The sequence below is a fragment of the Gallus gallus genome, chromosome 1 (genome assembly GCF_016699485.2).
Source record: "Gallus gallus isolate bGalGal1 chromosome 1, bGalGal1.mat.broiler.GRCg7b, whole genome shotgun sequence".
Lineage (NCBI taxonomy): Eukaryota > Metazoa > Chordata > Aves > Galliformes > Phasianidae > Gallus > Gallus gallus.
Genome location: NC_052532.1, coordinates 88,644,106 through 88,658,950, shown reverse-complemented (window position 1 = coordinate 88,658,950; position 14,845 = coordinate 88,644,106). Strand labels below are relative to the sequence as shown.

The window sequence follows — 14,845 nt, the reverse complement described above, 5'->3', positions numbered from 1 at the left end:
TCTCCGGTTACCTCAGGGAGATGGAGCCGTGCCCATCTTTCCAACAGGAAGCCGGAAGGGTAACAGAGGTTATAAACAATGACTACCTTGTAATAAGCAGCAGTGCAATTACTCACACAAAATGCTGGCACTGAGGGGGCTATGTGGCTGCCTGATGAACCTATGCGCCCGGTTTCAGTGCGGTGTGCTAATTAATGTCTTAAAACAGGCAGGAGAGCAGTTTCAGTGTTCTGAAGGAGCATCATTCAACCTCAGATACTGCACAAACACTTAATGCCATCCACCCACAAAACAACTACAGACAGCTCCTTAGCACAGGTCAGAGGCTCGATGGGAGGCAGCATTCCACCCTACAGACACGCAGGTCACCCTTAATTAACTTATCAAAGGCTGTGAGGGCCCTTGGGGCCTCCTCCAGGCAGACAGGCGGTAGGAGTGGGCTTGTTGGCATGCGCCAAGCACGTCAGGCATGAATCCCAGCCCTGTCCCAGCATCCCTCAGCACGTGGGCACAGCCAGCCGGCACGGAGGAGAAGGCCTCGCAGAACGCGTGGGTGCTGCTTGGAGAGAAAAAAACAGAGGCAGCGTGCACAGCGATAACGTTAGTATTGCAAAAATCTGCTAACTGTGTTGGCTGAAGCTCACTAAAAAGCCCTCAGGGGCTGTAGAAGCATCTCCATTTCTGTGGCACGCTGTGCCCAAGCTAGAGGATGGACCAAGTCCTGCCCAGGTCTTTGCTTTGTGAAGTACCATTAGGCTGCTGCTTCCCCACCTCTGCACAGGTATATTGTTTTTTGACAGTCTCAGATCACATGAAAAGATACAGCTAAATCAAATCTTACAGCTTGACTTTAGGCACAGTGCAAAAGTAGTCGCCACAGTCACTGGTCTTGGGTATTGGCCACAGGGAGCAAAACAAACCACTTCTTTCATAGAATCGTTTCAGTTGGAAGGGACACTTAAAAGCCATTTAGTCCAGCTGCTCTGCAATGTACAGGGACACCTACAGCTAGGTCAGGTTGCTCAGAGCCCTGTGTAGCCTGACCTCGAGAATCCCCAGGAATGGGCATCCACCACCTCTCTGGGGAACGTATTACAGTGCCTCAGCACCCCTTATTGTAAAATACTTCTTTCCTTATATTCAACCTGGATCTTTCCTCTTTCATCTTCAAACTATTTCACTTTGTCCCATCCCAACAGACTGTGCTAAAGTGTCTGCCCCTTTCCTTCTTACAGCCCCCCTTTAGATACTGAAAGGCCGCTCTCAGGTCTCCCCACAGCCTTCCTCTCTCCAAGCTGAACAGCCCCAGCTCTCTCAGCCTGTTCTCACAGGGGAGCTGTTCCATCCCTTGGATCATTTTTTGTGGCCCTTCTCTGGACACACTCCAACAGGTCCATGTCTCTCCTGTACTGAGGACTCCACATCTGGACGCAATATGAGGACACTGATAATACTGAGCTCTCAGCCTTTCACTCAACCCTTCTCCAGCCACCTCCAGGCCTCAGACCTGAGCAAGCTCCTGAACAAATCACACATTTCATGTTATAACTGTCATACTGTCACAGAACAAAGCCTTTAATCCTGGAGTGGAGCCTGAGAAGCCTTGGACAGAACCTGAGACAGTCCTAAACCATCTGCAACTCCATCACTTCTATCAACACTACTATTCAAGTACAAAGCTAGGCACTGAAAAACAGTAAAGATGTGCTACCTTTGGACACTCACGTACATTACAGTAAGAGTGACAGCATTTGGCTTCTTTTCTTTTTGGAGATCTTTGCCCTCCGGCTTTCAAAACATTTATGAAAAGGCTGAGAATGCCATTCACATCAAAAATGACACAGAGGTTTTGCAATAGCCCACGAGTTCAAAGCACTGTCAAGACTTTAATCCAAACAATGCTCCTGAACTAACATCCGTCTCCTTCATCCCACCACAAAGTACAGGTGTTCACAGGAGGTCTGAGGGCCATATCTCATTAAGTTTAGGAATATTCATCCTCTTTTCATGGAAAATATTTTGTAGAGAGAGCAAGAAAACTCCAAAACAACTGTCCAGGAAGAGTTTTCTGTTTTCATGTGAAAGTTCTTTTTCACTAAGATCCTTTTCTGTGAGACTCTTCTCACAAAATAATTATAATAACAACAACAATTCAGCCACCACTGCTTGAAAATGCATACAATCCAGCAGATAATACAGAAACATTTCAGGAGACTGGTAAGTTTAAAATGACTATCCCAAGAGTAGATATCAGGTCAGGGCTGTAGCCATTGTGTAATTGATCCCCATCTGCTTCCACTCATAATGCAGCTGCATCTACACGTACTGTGTCATCACCACGCCTTCAAGCTCATGGGGCTGCCTTAAGTTTTCAGCATATCTGCACAATATTTTTTGACTATTTATCTTTACATCAGCTGCATAGTAAGCTTGTGAAGCAACCAAGCTGAAGTTGTAATGTGTTCCTAACCAACATCTCATTGGGACCTGCTGTCTCAGCCTTTTCTTGATGAGTCACCCGAAGTCACGCTCAATAGAAGAGTTTAAGCCAGCATTTTGCTGGTTTTTCCTAAATTTCTTCTGTGAGAGGAGAGCCTGAGGCAGACATCTATAAGGATTTGGGCCTGTAACTATTTCTGAGAAGCTAACTCTCTGTTAACTAGAACGGGCATCCAGCTTATGCTGTCACATCAGCAGCTCCCACCAGTAGAAGCTGTTTCACTACCCCCAACTTCTTGCTAACTCTAGCAGAGCTCACAGCAAAGCTTCTTGCCAATTCCAGTGCAACTCAGGCCACTGCTGAAGGATGCTTTTGCCACTGGTGACAAACAAGGTCTCAAGCTCCATCCATCAAAATAGTGATGGATCTACCATCATGCCTTTATCGATCAGAGCAGTGGAGCATTTTAAAGAGTCTCAGATGTTGCTGTTAGATTAAAACTGTGCTTATACAGTTAATAATTTATATAACACATGCTTTCATAAGCTTATGCTTCTTTATTACTGTCCCCTTTTCACTCTCCCCTTCAGTTGTGGTAACTGTCAATAGTACCCATCAATGATTCCAGCTTGAAAACTAAGTCAGGCACAGCTCTTGTGAATGTGAAATTATAAAGTGAGCTGGAAGAGGTTTTGCAATCTGACCCTCTCCTTTATAAAGGCACACCTCAACTGTAACACTTAACCAACACCAGATCTTAAGTCAATATTTATTCCCTAAAACTATGCATATTGTTTGGCTACCTTATGTTTTGCCTGCTTATATTTTTCAGGCAGAGGGTAGCTGTTCCCTGGAAAAACACCCCAAAACAAGCAAACAAACAAAAAGTACAGAGACAACACACACTATCTTGATCCACAAAAATATTCAACCGTAATTCTCTGGCCTGCTTAGTGTAATTTTAAGTCTTTGTTTCTTATAAGCCTTTCTATCTTGCACACAAACGTCTCCATGAAATCAAAGCATGTTTTGCCAACATCAGCATCAACGTATCCCCTCGCTACCCCCAGCTTTCAAGGCAGTTGCTGTCAAAGCTGCAGAGCCTGATGCTGAAGGGCTGCTGTGAATTTGCCTTCTTAACTCGAGGGACGTTGGGGAGCTGAACCTCTGCCAGAAAGCAGCCTTGTTTGTTATTAACGCAGCCCATATTTAGCAATGTGTCTCCGAAGGAAAAAAGCACATAGTTTCATCTGAACAAAGCCCCATCGCCGTACAGCCAGGTCCCCGGGGACCTCTGGATCCCATTTTGCATGGCCAAATAAGGTAAAGCAAGAATTTTAAAAATGCAAACCTGGCCTGAAATTGCCCACAGCTTCGAGGAGAGATTTTTAGGACTTTTTAACCTTGTGTTAAACATCAGACGATGCCGCAAGGCCTTCTTTTTATTACTTCTCCCTGAATACCTAACTTCCCACACATATTTTAGAATACAAGTGAGCTTTAAGGAGATGAAGAGGTTTGGAGACCAAGGCTGGAAGAAGCAATGGGAAGCGATACTAAAGAAAAGACTCTTAAAGCTTTACCTGAAATTAAAGTGGCGTGACTTGCCAGCAGGTACTGAAAGGGCATTCTCCAGATTAGAAGCAAGCACCATTCTGAAATGCATGCGAGGGGGAAACTATCAGGCTGTGCATTATGAATTTCCCTGAGGCTTTTAATTCAAGCCCATTGCTGTTGAGCTGCACAACTTTTCTGTGAATGAGTAGCCAGAGAAGTCAGTCTCTCTAATGAGAGAAACTGTTAGCCACTTATAAGAGGAAGGGCAGGATGAATATTCCAATTGCACTGAAACACCCCTTTTGCAAAGATTTCCTAAGGAGGAAATCTGACTTGATTTTCCTCTATGCCTATTTAACCACGAGCACATTACCTCTTGTCCTCCAGCACTCTCTCTGTACCTCATGGCTTCCTATGTCCAAGAAGTATGCAGCTGTTTCATGGGAACCCAGGGATCAAAATCTACCTTATGAATGTGCATTAAAACCACAAGAATCTGGGACATGGGAAAAGCAAGCAGCTACATACCATTCTAATAGAATTACACATACATCAGCGTTACTCCGCTTCATAAACAATAAGTGCAAGAAAAATCACTGAGGAGACAATGAGCACATGATCAAGTCATCGTTTAAGGGGGTGGAAGAAGCACAGATTTCTCAGCAAGCTGCAGGCAGCACCAGAAAAAAAAAAAAAGGATTTTTGTTATTTTTTCTAACTGACTGAGGGATTGGGAGATGTGATTAGGGACTGTGATTAGAGACTGAGAAGCTTCTCTTGGCTCCCAGGGAAGTGAAAACATGGTCAAAAAACTAAGACGTTCTGGCATCACCATCATTGATGGAGACTCTTGTAAGATCACCTTAATACAATTGTTTCTCAGCTGGCTGCTAATTTTTGTAGAAGTACTGTACTATTAGAGTTATCTTGGTACACATTGCTCGCTGGTCTCATGCAGATATTGAGGAAATACTGTGTATCCATACAGCTGAAGGTCATTAGGGAAAAGAAGCATTTTTTCACGTCCAAAAATGCGTGTTCTACAGCAGACTAGCAATCGAAGCTGTTAATGTGCTAGCTAATCCATTCCAGCATTGTCATATGAGCAGCTCTCAGTTTGCTTTGCCCAAACTGAAGTTGGGAGGACAGCTTTAAAGGTTCTCTTTACCTCTCCCATGAAATAATTAAAATGAAAATTTAGCAAAGAGTGAAGTCAAGAAGCTGAGAAGTGAGCAGAACATACCTTTTGCCACACTGCACACAGGAGAACAGGGGCATAGGTCAGGTTTTTCCTGTGTCACGGGGTTCAGACTTCAAAACTGCAGTCCTCATCATACAGCGCTGTTCCCGAAGTCAAGACTGGTGCCTTACTTCGGGCCGCGAGCAGCTACATTGACACAGCAGGGCCATCCAGACTCCGAATGATTAAAAGGCAGAAGGGAAAACTCTTGTCCAAACTCATGAATATTGCATAAGTCAGTGCAAAAATTAGGAAGTATCTTCCTCTACGGGCAAATTGTCACGTGGTCCCACATGCTTGACTTCTGTCAGTTGTGCTGATGCAAGAGCTTTGGGTTGGACTAAAGACTAGTAGGTATAAGAAGCATAAGAATCTAGGGCTTTTTCATAGTCAGAAATATGTAAACAGTGAAAAGCCTCTATAGGAATGCTCCTTGAATTTTGATGTCTTAGCCAAAACACAGCCCTCAGTTTGAAGACTGCTACAATGATTTTCATGCAGATGTGACCCTGAGTATCATTCTGGAAACCAGAGGGCTCAGGGCTAACTTTGCAGCAGACTTCAACACTGCTCCACTCAGCAGAAGACTAGGGAGGCAGAGACATAAAAATCCCTCCATCCAACCAACCCAATGCTTTAAAAATATAACTAAGCTCCTAGAGCCGACGCAGGCTACAGTGCTCCCAGGATCAATCCTTCCAAACTGACTTTGGTATGGCAAGACAGGTCCCAATGGCTACAGGGACTGGCTGCCTGGAAACCTCCTCTCTGCTTCTGGGAGATTTACCTTGGCCTGGTGCAACAGCCCATGAGAGCCACAGGATGCCACGCTGCCCAGGCCCATAGGAAGTTTGAGCTCTTACCTGCCTGTGGCCAGGCAGGAGACCTGCAAAGAGCGGGGCTCCATGGAGAGGCCTAACAGCTACATCCCTATCAGCTGTCTTGTGTCCAGGCAGCTGTCTCCCTGAACCAAAGCAAGGAGATGCTATGAAATTTCTAGCCACAGCTTGGAACTAATTTGAAACTATAGAAGCTTCCTCTTGCTTTTTTCATGAAGTACTGAAACTGAGCAAGGTCTTCTAAGAGTCCTGAAGCTCTTCAAATCTGCTGGGTAAATTTCTAACTTTTGCCTCTGATATAGAGGAACCTGCGTAGAATGAAATTTAGCTGATAATTCTGATAAATTTGAAGTTCGCATTCCTTGCAAACCAAACCAAAGATACTTCTCATGCATTGAGACTCCCAAAAGTATTAGAAAGCTTTAGCCACAGCCTTTTCATGTTTTGGAAGTGTTTGCTTTTAAAATCAAGTCAAGCTGAGGAAGATAGCCATACCATAAATAGGGCCTCCTGTTAATAATCAACAGCTGTTTCCCTACTTAGTCTAATTGAAGATTTTGGGGGGAAAAAAAAAAAAAATCAAAAACCAGCCACGTGGAAACAAATTCTATATATATACTTTTGGTTCAGAGCCAATGAGAGGAAAAGTGGATTGTACCTCTCTGGATAGTGTGTCATGATCCAGGGCCCAAGCACAGCAGCGGCCAAGGGTTCCAACAGAATCAGGCTCTACCAGGTGCGATCACGAGCTGCTGTACCGGAAGCAATCTTGAAGGGGGAGCAGGGCAGGGAAAGCATTTGGGCAAGAGGCAGCAGAAATATCTTCCTATAGTCAGCCACACCTGGAACCTCGCCAGCTATGTGCTACCAGCAGTCCCACTGGATGTCCGCAGGAAACTGCCAACCTCAGTTCTTTCACTTGCATTTCTCACCCTACCACATCACATACGGCCCCCCGAGGAAAACCACATCAGAACTGAACAAGTAAAACAAAGCACCAATACTTGTCCTACTTCTGCTAGCTGGAGCAAATGAAATGAAATAGGTCTACATTTCACGTCTGTGTGCTTGGATACCACAGTGCAGTGCAGAACAAAAGGAAACGTTATGCCTAAAACATTTCCTATGAACTGTGCTCTACATCAGGATGAAGGAGAATGAGGATACATTTTCATATGCCATATGGGACTAGGGCTACGCACAAGCTTAACGTTAGGGGTGTGCTTATGTGACAGAGGCCTGGGTCATAGCTGGACAAGCTGTGAGGACTTCTTCCTCACATTCAGGCAGGATAATGCTCTGTGTGCTTGGCAAGAGCCTGAACTGCAGTGTCCAAGTGCACGTCTTAAGTTACCCAGTCAGAGCAAGCAGATCTGGGCTTTGGCTGAAGGCAGAGTCCAGGCTGAATTTCAGCTGGCGTTGCTCTAGGCCGATCTCTGCTTGCTATTGCTCTTGAGTTCAGCTCTCAGCCTTGGTCACAAGACTGTGCTTCTCTCCTTCATCTCCATGTTTGCACACTTCTGTACCCACCTTTTCAGTGGGTGTCCCAGGTAGCCTTCCTTCTTGTGCAGTTCATCACAGTAAAATTCTCCAGAAACAAATGTGCTTGGAGAAAAAAATATCCCTGGGTTGTTTTCTATCTGTTCTTCAGACAGACAGATCAGGACAAAGAAGCAAGATGGAGAACGGAATTAATCCAGAGAAAGAAAGAAAACTGGCCAGAAGTCATCAAGTATAGGAAAGAAAGAAAACCAGAGAAATGGGGAGAGAAAAAAGGGAAAAAATAACATCTAAAGACAGTTTTATTTCTAAAATCACATGTCTGGAAAAGACATCTTTGCATTGGGCTTGGATTAGATAATCACTAACTCCCTGAGTTCACATACCCAAAGGATACAGTGGGTCAGGTGTTCTCACAGCCAGGAGGATACAAAGAGCTAGGGAACCTGGGAGAAGGCCTGGAGTACACATCCCAGTTGTGGGGTTGGGAATTCACAGCTCAATGACAAGGGGCAGCCTCAGGAAAAGCTGAAGACTGGAGAGGTTTGACAGTCCAAGGAGCTTGGGAAGCAGGACTTAGGCTTGTAGCAGTGCTACTCTTGAGCATCAGACAAGCATGCTTAATTTGCTGAGTTTCCCAGATGAGTTGCAGTTATGTACATGTTGGTTTATGGGGAGAGGAAATCCTCCTTTTATGGCTTCCAGCCCCCACTCGTTTCTCCTCCCCAGTTTTCATCCTCTCAGCTGTGCCAAGCATCAAATGAGCTACATGTGTAGTTATGCTCCGAGAGAGCTGGAGCCCTGGGGAAGCAGACATGAGTGGGGAATCTGTGATCATCACCTTTTCTTTCTCTTAAGACTCCTGTCGAAGGCTATTCTAACATGTCAAATTAACAGCTAGTTGCAATTCACAGCAGTTTTAAAGTGAAGAAGGTGTTAAAATCAAAACAAGTGCTTTCACATTCGACTGCAAAGATTAAAGAGAGTTGTTCTTTGCTGGTCACCTGAATCTGTTTTATCAAGACATCTGAAAAGCATTTTTAATCAACTGCTGAGCAGTATATACTCACGAAGCTGTTCTAATTGCTTTGGAATGTGTACCCTGGCTGCTGGAACAGCTCAGCCCTGCTGATACACTGAGCAAAGTAATGCTGGCTCATAGGACATGCGGCTTTATATCCCTCATTCTGAAGGTAAGCAGCATGAAATTTCAGAGAACGGTAATAAAGCAAAGACTGCACAAACGTTAACCTCCACAAAGCCACCTTACATGTTTAGGAGAGCAAACTCATCAGGAAAAAAGAAGCAAAAAAACAAACAAAAAAACCCCAAACCTACCACAGCTGAAACACAGATCAGTAAATTCATACTAGATCTATTCTGCAGATGGAAATTGCACAGATGAAAATGCATTCCTGGTCCCCAGTCAGTCAATCTCTGGGATGCAAGGAGCCACAATCCCTGCCCACAGGTGAGCCCTGCCATTAGCCTGCTGCCACGCCCTCCCGTCTGAGAAACAGCTGAGGTATCGTACTGGGAGATCAGAGATGATCCACTCAGTCTTGCCTTAATCTCCTAGACCCACAGCAGAGCTCTGGTCTGTATTCCACATGCTCAGGCTCACGAACAGTCTACCCTCACAAAACTGGAAATAGCCCCTGATGTAGCCTGCTCTGTGAGGGCACTGTGGGCAGCTCTCCCTGCATCTCCTCACAAGGCCCTGGGCCTACGACGGGCGGTCCTCATCCTCCTCACAGCTGCTGCCTCCCACATGGCTGCTGCACCCTTCCCCTCACACTGCCAGCCAATCTGCCTCTCCTGCAACACTTTTTATTTCTATTTTTTCTCATTTCTTCCCATTTTCTCCTGCTATGAAGGGACCCGATCTAGACAAGAAAGCTTGGAGGCTGCAGAAGGGATCTTCCCTGCATGATGTTTTTAATCCTTGGCCCCCTCTGCTTCAGTCAACACCACAAGTGCCTTCCACTACAACAGTCCATTTGTTGCTTAGGAATTAAACATTGACTAAACACATCATTCTGCATAGGCCATTGAACTGGAAGAATGTTTGGTGAGCTCAGCAGCTAGAGCTTTATTAACCATCTCTAGTGACCTTCTCCTTCAGCGAGGCAAATGCAACGCAGTGGTTTGGTTTCAGACCCTTTCCACGTTCTCCCTCTGTAACCCACAACACTCCTAAAGCTCTAACGCCCACATTAAAAAGCTCTGCCCACAGGTAGTCCCTTACTCACCTATCCCACCAGAGTATAAAGCTTACATGGTTCCATGCTTCACCATTCCCTGCTCTCTCCAGACTGGTTTAGACCTTCTCAAGAGCACCGCCATCACATGCATCTGCTGATCTTGTTGCCAGACTGGTAAGTGGAAGTGCTGCAATCCCATTCCAAGGGGAGATGGTTTCGTTTAGTATGCCTGCAATGTTTAACAACGCACTAGAGAGCAGGTCAGCTGAAGGTGTGTTGACACAAAACAGCCAAGAGATAAGACAACAAATGGAGCTTTACAAACATCAGCAAGTCCATCATGCAACAGGATGATAACAGAAGTCCAGAAATCCCCCCTAGGGGTGGAGACTCCCTCCGCAAATAGCAAAATAACCATGAAATGCATTCTGGAGTAATTACATTCTGAATACAGGTCTGGAAAAGCTGCTTTGGGCTTCTCACTCTTAGGCACTTAGCAACAGGAAGAAAAGATATGTGAGAATTCTTTGCATTTTCTGAATTTTCCTTTAGTTCACAACCACCCTTCTATGCTGAATTTAGTGCTATCAAAAGAGAAGAACACAGGAAAGCTCACATTTCCCTCAAATGCAGTGCCAGTATTTCCTGCTGCCAGATGATCAGGAGGGAAAAGCTTTGAATTTTAGGTGACCACCTGTGGTTGCCAGTCAAGACAACAAAAAACCCCAACAAACTAAGAACGCCTCTATCACCTCACTGGACCTAGACTGCATTCCATTTGGTGGCGCTTTGCCAGTGCTAATAATTGAGGATAATGGTTAAGTGCTTTTGAGTTTCAAAGGCAGCTTTCAACACTTGTCCTAGACTAATCAGCTGTAGGAAAAAAAAAAAATAATAAAAAAGTCAGTCTGAACACTGTCTCAACCTGGAGCCAGAAAGCCATACCTAATCTAATTAAATTCTCTTACAGAATACAGCTATATGCACCAGCTATCTCTGAGCTAGGAAAACAACAGCACCAGCATTAGTAACAAGACTCACTGGGCAGGGTAGGCATGTCCCGACCAACAGGAATCCAGCAAGACAGGAACAAAAAGGAAATGTGATAACAGATTTGAGGTACCTAACATGAGACGATATCTATTTGTTCCCTCTCCTGCCCTATCACACATAGGATTCTTTAAGAGGAGGAGGACAACGTGTGGTGCACTGAAATGTTAGAGATGGTATCTTGGCATATATGCTGGAGCCTAACTGTGACCTGGGGGTCAGCATTCCCCAGGCAGGTGTGTCTCACATCTTCAGGAGGAGCAAGGTAGCACATATATACCCACTGCACTTTGCAGAAGTCACTTTTGTGTTTGTATGAGGGAGTTTGGTTTCAGTCTGCTCAACACAGAGTGTATGCAGATCTATACATTTGCAGCCCTTGGTACCACAGTAGGAGCATTCTCAAGCTTCAATGAATGTGGCGCAACACCACTGTGATCTGGGCAGGTATTAAGATCACCACTGTAATTTTCAGCATATTAGAAGGTACATTTTTTTCCCCTAAGGATGAGAATGCAATTTATTTGTTTACCACTATCAGTTTTTTTTCCATGACTTTTGCAAGGCTTGAAGACATCCATGAAATAAGTCCCCACCTGTTGGTTCCACAGGCATCTTAGGTCTACAGATACCACTAGAATGATATGGACCCAAGGAAAGCAAGAACCTGGAAATAGGGCAGGGCAACTGACCCTCTAACAACAAGAGGGCAGGTGGTAGAGGCCTGGCGTACCTCCGCACCTCCTGGCTGGCACTCCTTGTGAACTGAGGAACAGAAGTATACACACGTACCCAGCATTACATTTCTGCGAGCATGACAGTGGTAAAAAGCACTTTCAATCTCAGCTTTTCCAAAGTGCCCCAACCAAGCGCTCACATGCAGCATGGCAGGATAATGAGAATTTCAAGTTGACTGCTTGCTTGCCATCTACAAAGCATACATCTTTAGTGAAAGCTCTGGTGTCCTCTGGAGGCTGGATTTCCAGCTTGTTTCTCACTCTGCTAAAGCCATTGCTGCAACAGTTTCTATAGCCTTTTCTGCTCCGAAATCTGCAGTATAGTGATATAGCAGAGAACAAATTCACTGTTCAATCTCATTTCACTCCTGGGTAAGCAGAATTTCACTACAGTCATAATCTTGAGGTCCCTGGTGCTTATTGTTAACACTGCCTGCAACCTTCGTCAGCCCTGGAAAGGGAACAACCTAGCCCCAAGACAGGAGGAAGGAACTAAATGCAGAAAGGAAATTAAACTACTCAGAAGCCCTTGTTCTTCGCATTAAAGGCAAAAAGGAAAGACTAATTGTCTAGCTTATTGCCACAAATAAGCACATTTTTAGTGGTCTAACTTTCAGCAATTTTTTCCAAGAGATAGCAGTCGAACAAACAAGTCTGAGAACACAATCCTCCTTGTGCACAAAATCCAGATGGCATCACCAAATCCCTTTCCAGATATAGCACTATGAAAACAAATGATTAACTGTTAGGAGACACCAAGGTCCTCAAAGTTACGTAACCATTTGCACATGTAAACTACTGTCGCGGCAGCCTTGTTCTCCTTTTGTGAAGTTCTCAATTCAACAACCCTACCCTGAGTTTTGGATTTGCCTTGAAACTTTCAGCCTGGAAAGGTTTGCCTGGTTTCGGGCATGATTGTCAACACCATGCATGGCTACACACTGGACATATCCAGCATGCAGGGGAAAAACAGTCTTGAGAAACACCAGCTCATCATTCTATAAACACATCCGTGGTGTGCAACAAAAGCGGCAACATGGTGAGACAGCTTGCATCATTTATCTTCAGACAACCCCATTACCAAGGGGTACGTTTCAAGACAGATTTATGGAGGGCCAGAAGAGGATTATCTTTGTGATGCACACGTTTTTTTGGTTTCACATTTGGCAATGAGCAAAGTGCATTTTTCGAGCAATAACCGCTATCTCACGGGATGAGACGGCTGTTTCTAATGCTGTGAAGTTCAAATCACCACTCCTCTACAGAATGCAAAGTTATAGGAAGAGCTCTGCCATGAGATATGTAGGCTGAAATACTAGCAGTTGTTATTTCCCTCTGAAGAAAAGCCTGGCTTGTTCCATTTTATTTGCTGCCAGCGTAGTCAAGTTCAGCACTTTTGTAATCATGACACTTTATTTAACTTATCAGATGAACTTTGCGCTGGATGTGATTCAAAGGATGAACTTCATGTAATAATTTCTTCTGAAGAAATCCCCCAACCCCCCCCCCCCCCCCCCAACTCCAAAAAAAAACCAACTTCACTTTTTGTTTCAAAGGAGAAACGGCAATACAATTTCTGCTACGTACCTTTCAGTCTTTGTTTCCTCCTTCCTTCCCCCTGCTCCAGTCCTTCCCCGAGGATGCTTTTTCTCTTCTTCACGTGTGATTTCAGGCTAATTTCAAGCTGAAAGACAATGCAAGAATACTGAAACTCAACCCTTCACACAGTTGCTACGACTGAAAAGTGAACACTCAGTAGCAGAAAGATCAAGGAAAATATCTTCTCCACCTTTAATTCTCATTTATGCAGACCTCACCAAACAAACAAGGTATGTTTTTCTCTACCCAGGCTGCCAGACGATGACTTTGATGCAGGGAAGAACATCCCCTCAAGCAGTCTTTTATTTCCCTTTTCTTAAAGCGTATTTGCAAGAAGCAACATGTTAAAAAAAACCAACAACAACTCAGTTCTCAGTTTCTTCTGTAGTACAGACATCCACATTTTTGACCCAAGATGACTTGGTTTTAGAGTTGCAAAGAGATGTCAAAGGCCAAGGCGCTGCCTGCAGCAGGGAGCTGGGGGCAGGGCCACATCTCAGTCTGCTGCTTGCCACTCTGCTCAGCAGCCATGGGCACATCTCCACAAACAGGATCAAAATATCATTGCGACTGTAACATAGAGGAAAATGCCAAAGACATGTACAACAGTCAGTGTTAGATTAAACACAAATTACCCTTCTGAAGCCAAGCAACAGATGCCATCTGTGCTTTGCATTCGCTGGTCAAGGTTTTAAGCCATTTCAGTAAAATTTACAAGTATTTCCATGAAAAGTCACTTGTTCAGCATCTCCTGAATCAACAGGACTCTTCCCTCTTCCAGAGATTCACTCTGAAGCAAAGATGCCTGCCCCTATTGTAGAGTGACAGCGTGCAACACCATCGTGTCCCACACTTTCCCCTGAATGCAACTACTGCCTTGATAACTCACTGCAGCAGTGCCTGAGAGCGTTCATGGGCTGGCTTCCCTTCTGATAGCATAGAATCATAGAATGGCCTGGGTTGAAAAGGACATAATGATCATCTAGCTTCAAACCCCCTGCTGTGCGCAGGGTTGCCAACTACTAGACCAGGCAACTAGCCCACGGAAGTGATCCTCCACTACTAAAATCTGCCTTTAAGTTCAGCAGCATCTCTTAAGAGATAAATATTTGGCCACGTGCAACTCAGGAATCATTCCGATTAGAGAGCTATTCAGAGGTTTATGACAACAGCAAAACTCTGCACATAAGGAATGCATAAATTTGTCACAGAACACATGACTAGTTTCTGTAGTCTCATTATGTGCTCTACAAAGGATGTCTACCTTCTACATGTGCCCATGCATCTTTGTGCTGCACTTCTGGTAGGCACTAGACTGCAGCATGGACACCAAGAGCTATTAAATCCAGTAGGGAAGAAGGGTGATGAAATAGTACCCAATCTTGTATTCAAAGTCCCCTCTGAGATATGTAATTTCTAACATGGGAAAACAATATTTGGAGTTTAAAAAAAGGCCATGAAGTAAGCTAGTTAGGCAGTCTTTAATTTATTTAAAAACAAATTATCAATATTCCTTAGAAACCAAATAGGACATCCTCTTCCTATTGCACATTTCAGACAGGTTATTAAACTGGAGTCCCTGTTTATCTTGTCTGGCTCATAACAACATACTGCAAGGTGTAAGACTACAGGTAGGAATAGCAATGATTAGGCGCTGTACTCTGATGTCTACCTCTAGG

General features: G+C 44.5%; 1 protein-coding gene and 1 long non-coding RNA gene across 8 annotated transcripts in view; one reads left to right on the top strand and one right to left on the bottom strand.

Moving 5' to 3' along the window:
* PHLDB2 (pleckstrin homology like domain family B member 2) overlaps positions 1 to 9,971 on the bottom strand; it is a 113,182-nt gene extending 103,211 nt beyond the window's left edge. For 2 of the 7 annotated variants that reach the window (XM_046901523.1, XM_040667011.2), the window contains exons 1-2: positions 5,241 to 5,475; positions 4,024 to 4,095 (exon numbers count right to left, since the gene is read on the bottom strand). Coding sequence is in view for 1 of the 7 variants with exons in the window: in XM_040667011.2 (XP_040522945.1) it covers positions 4,024 to 4,069 (46 nt within the window). In the remaining 6 variants the exon portion in view is untranslated. Of the gene's footprint in view, positions 1 to 4,023; positions 4,227 to 5,240; positions 5,476 to 9,828 lie in introns of those variants that run through there. The other 5 variants (XM_040667005.2, XM_040667026.2, XM_040667009.2 and 2 more) reach the window with 3 other exon arrangements.
* Positions 3,627 to 13,081, top strand: LOC121110249. The gene is made up of 2 exons (XR_005848146.1): positions 3,627 to 3,763; positions 8,963 to 13,081. It is a non-coding gene; the product is annotated as an uncharacterized LOC121110249 (long non-coding RNA).
* The last annotated feature ends 1,764 nt before the right edge of the window (positions 13,082 to 14,845 follow it).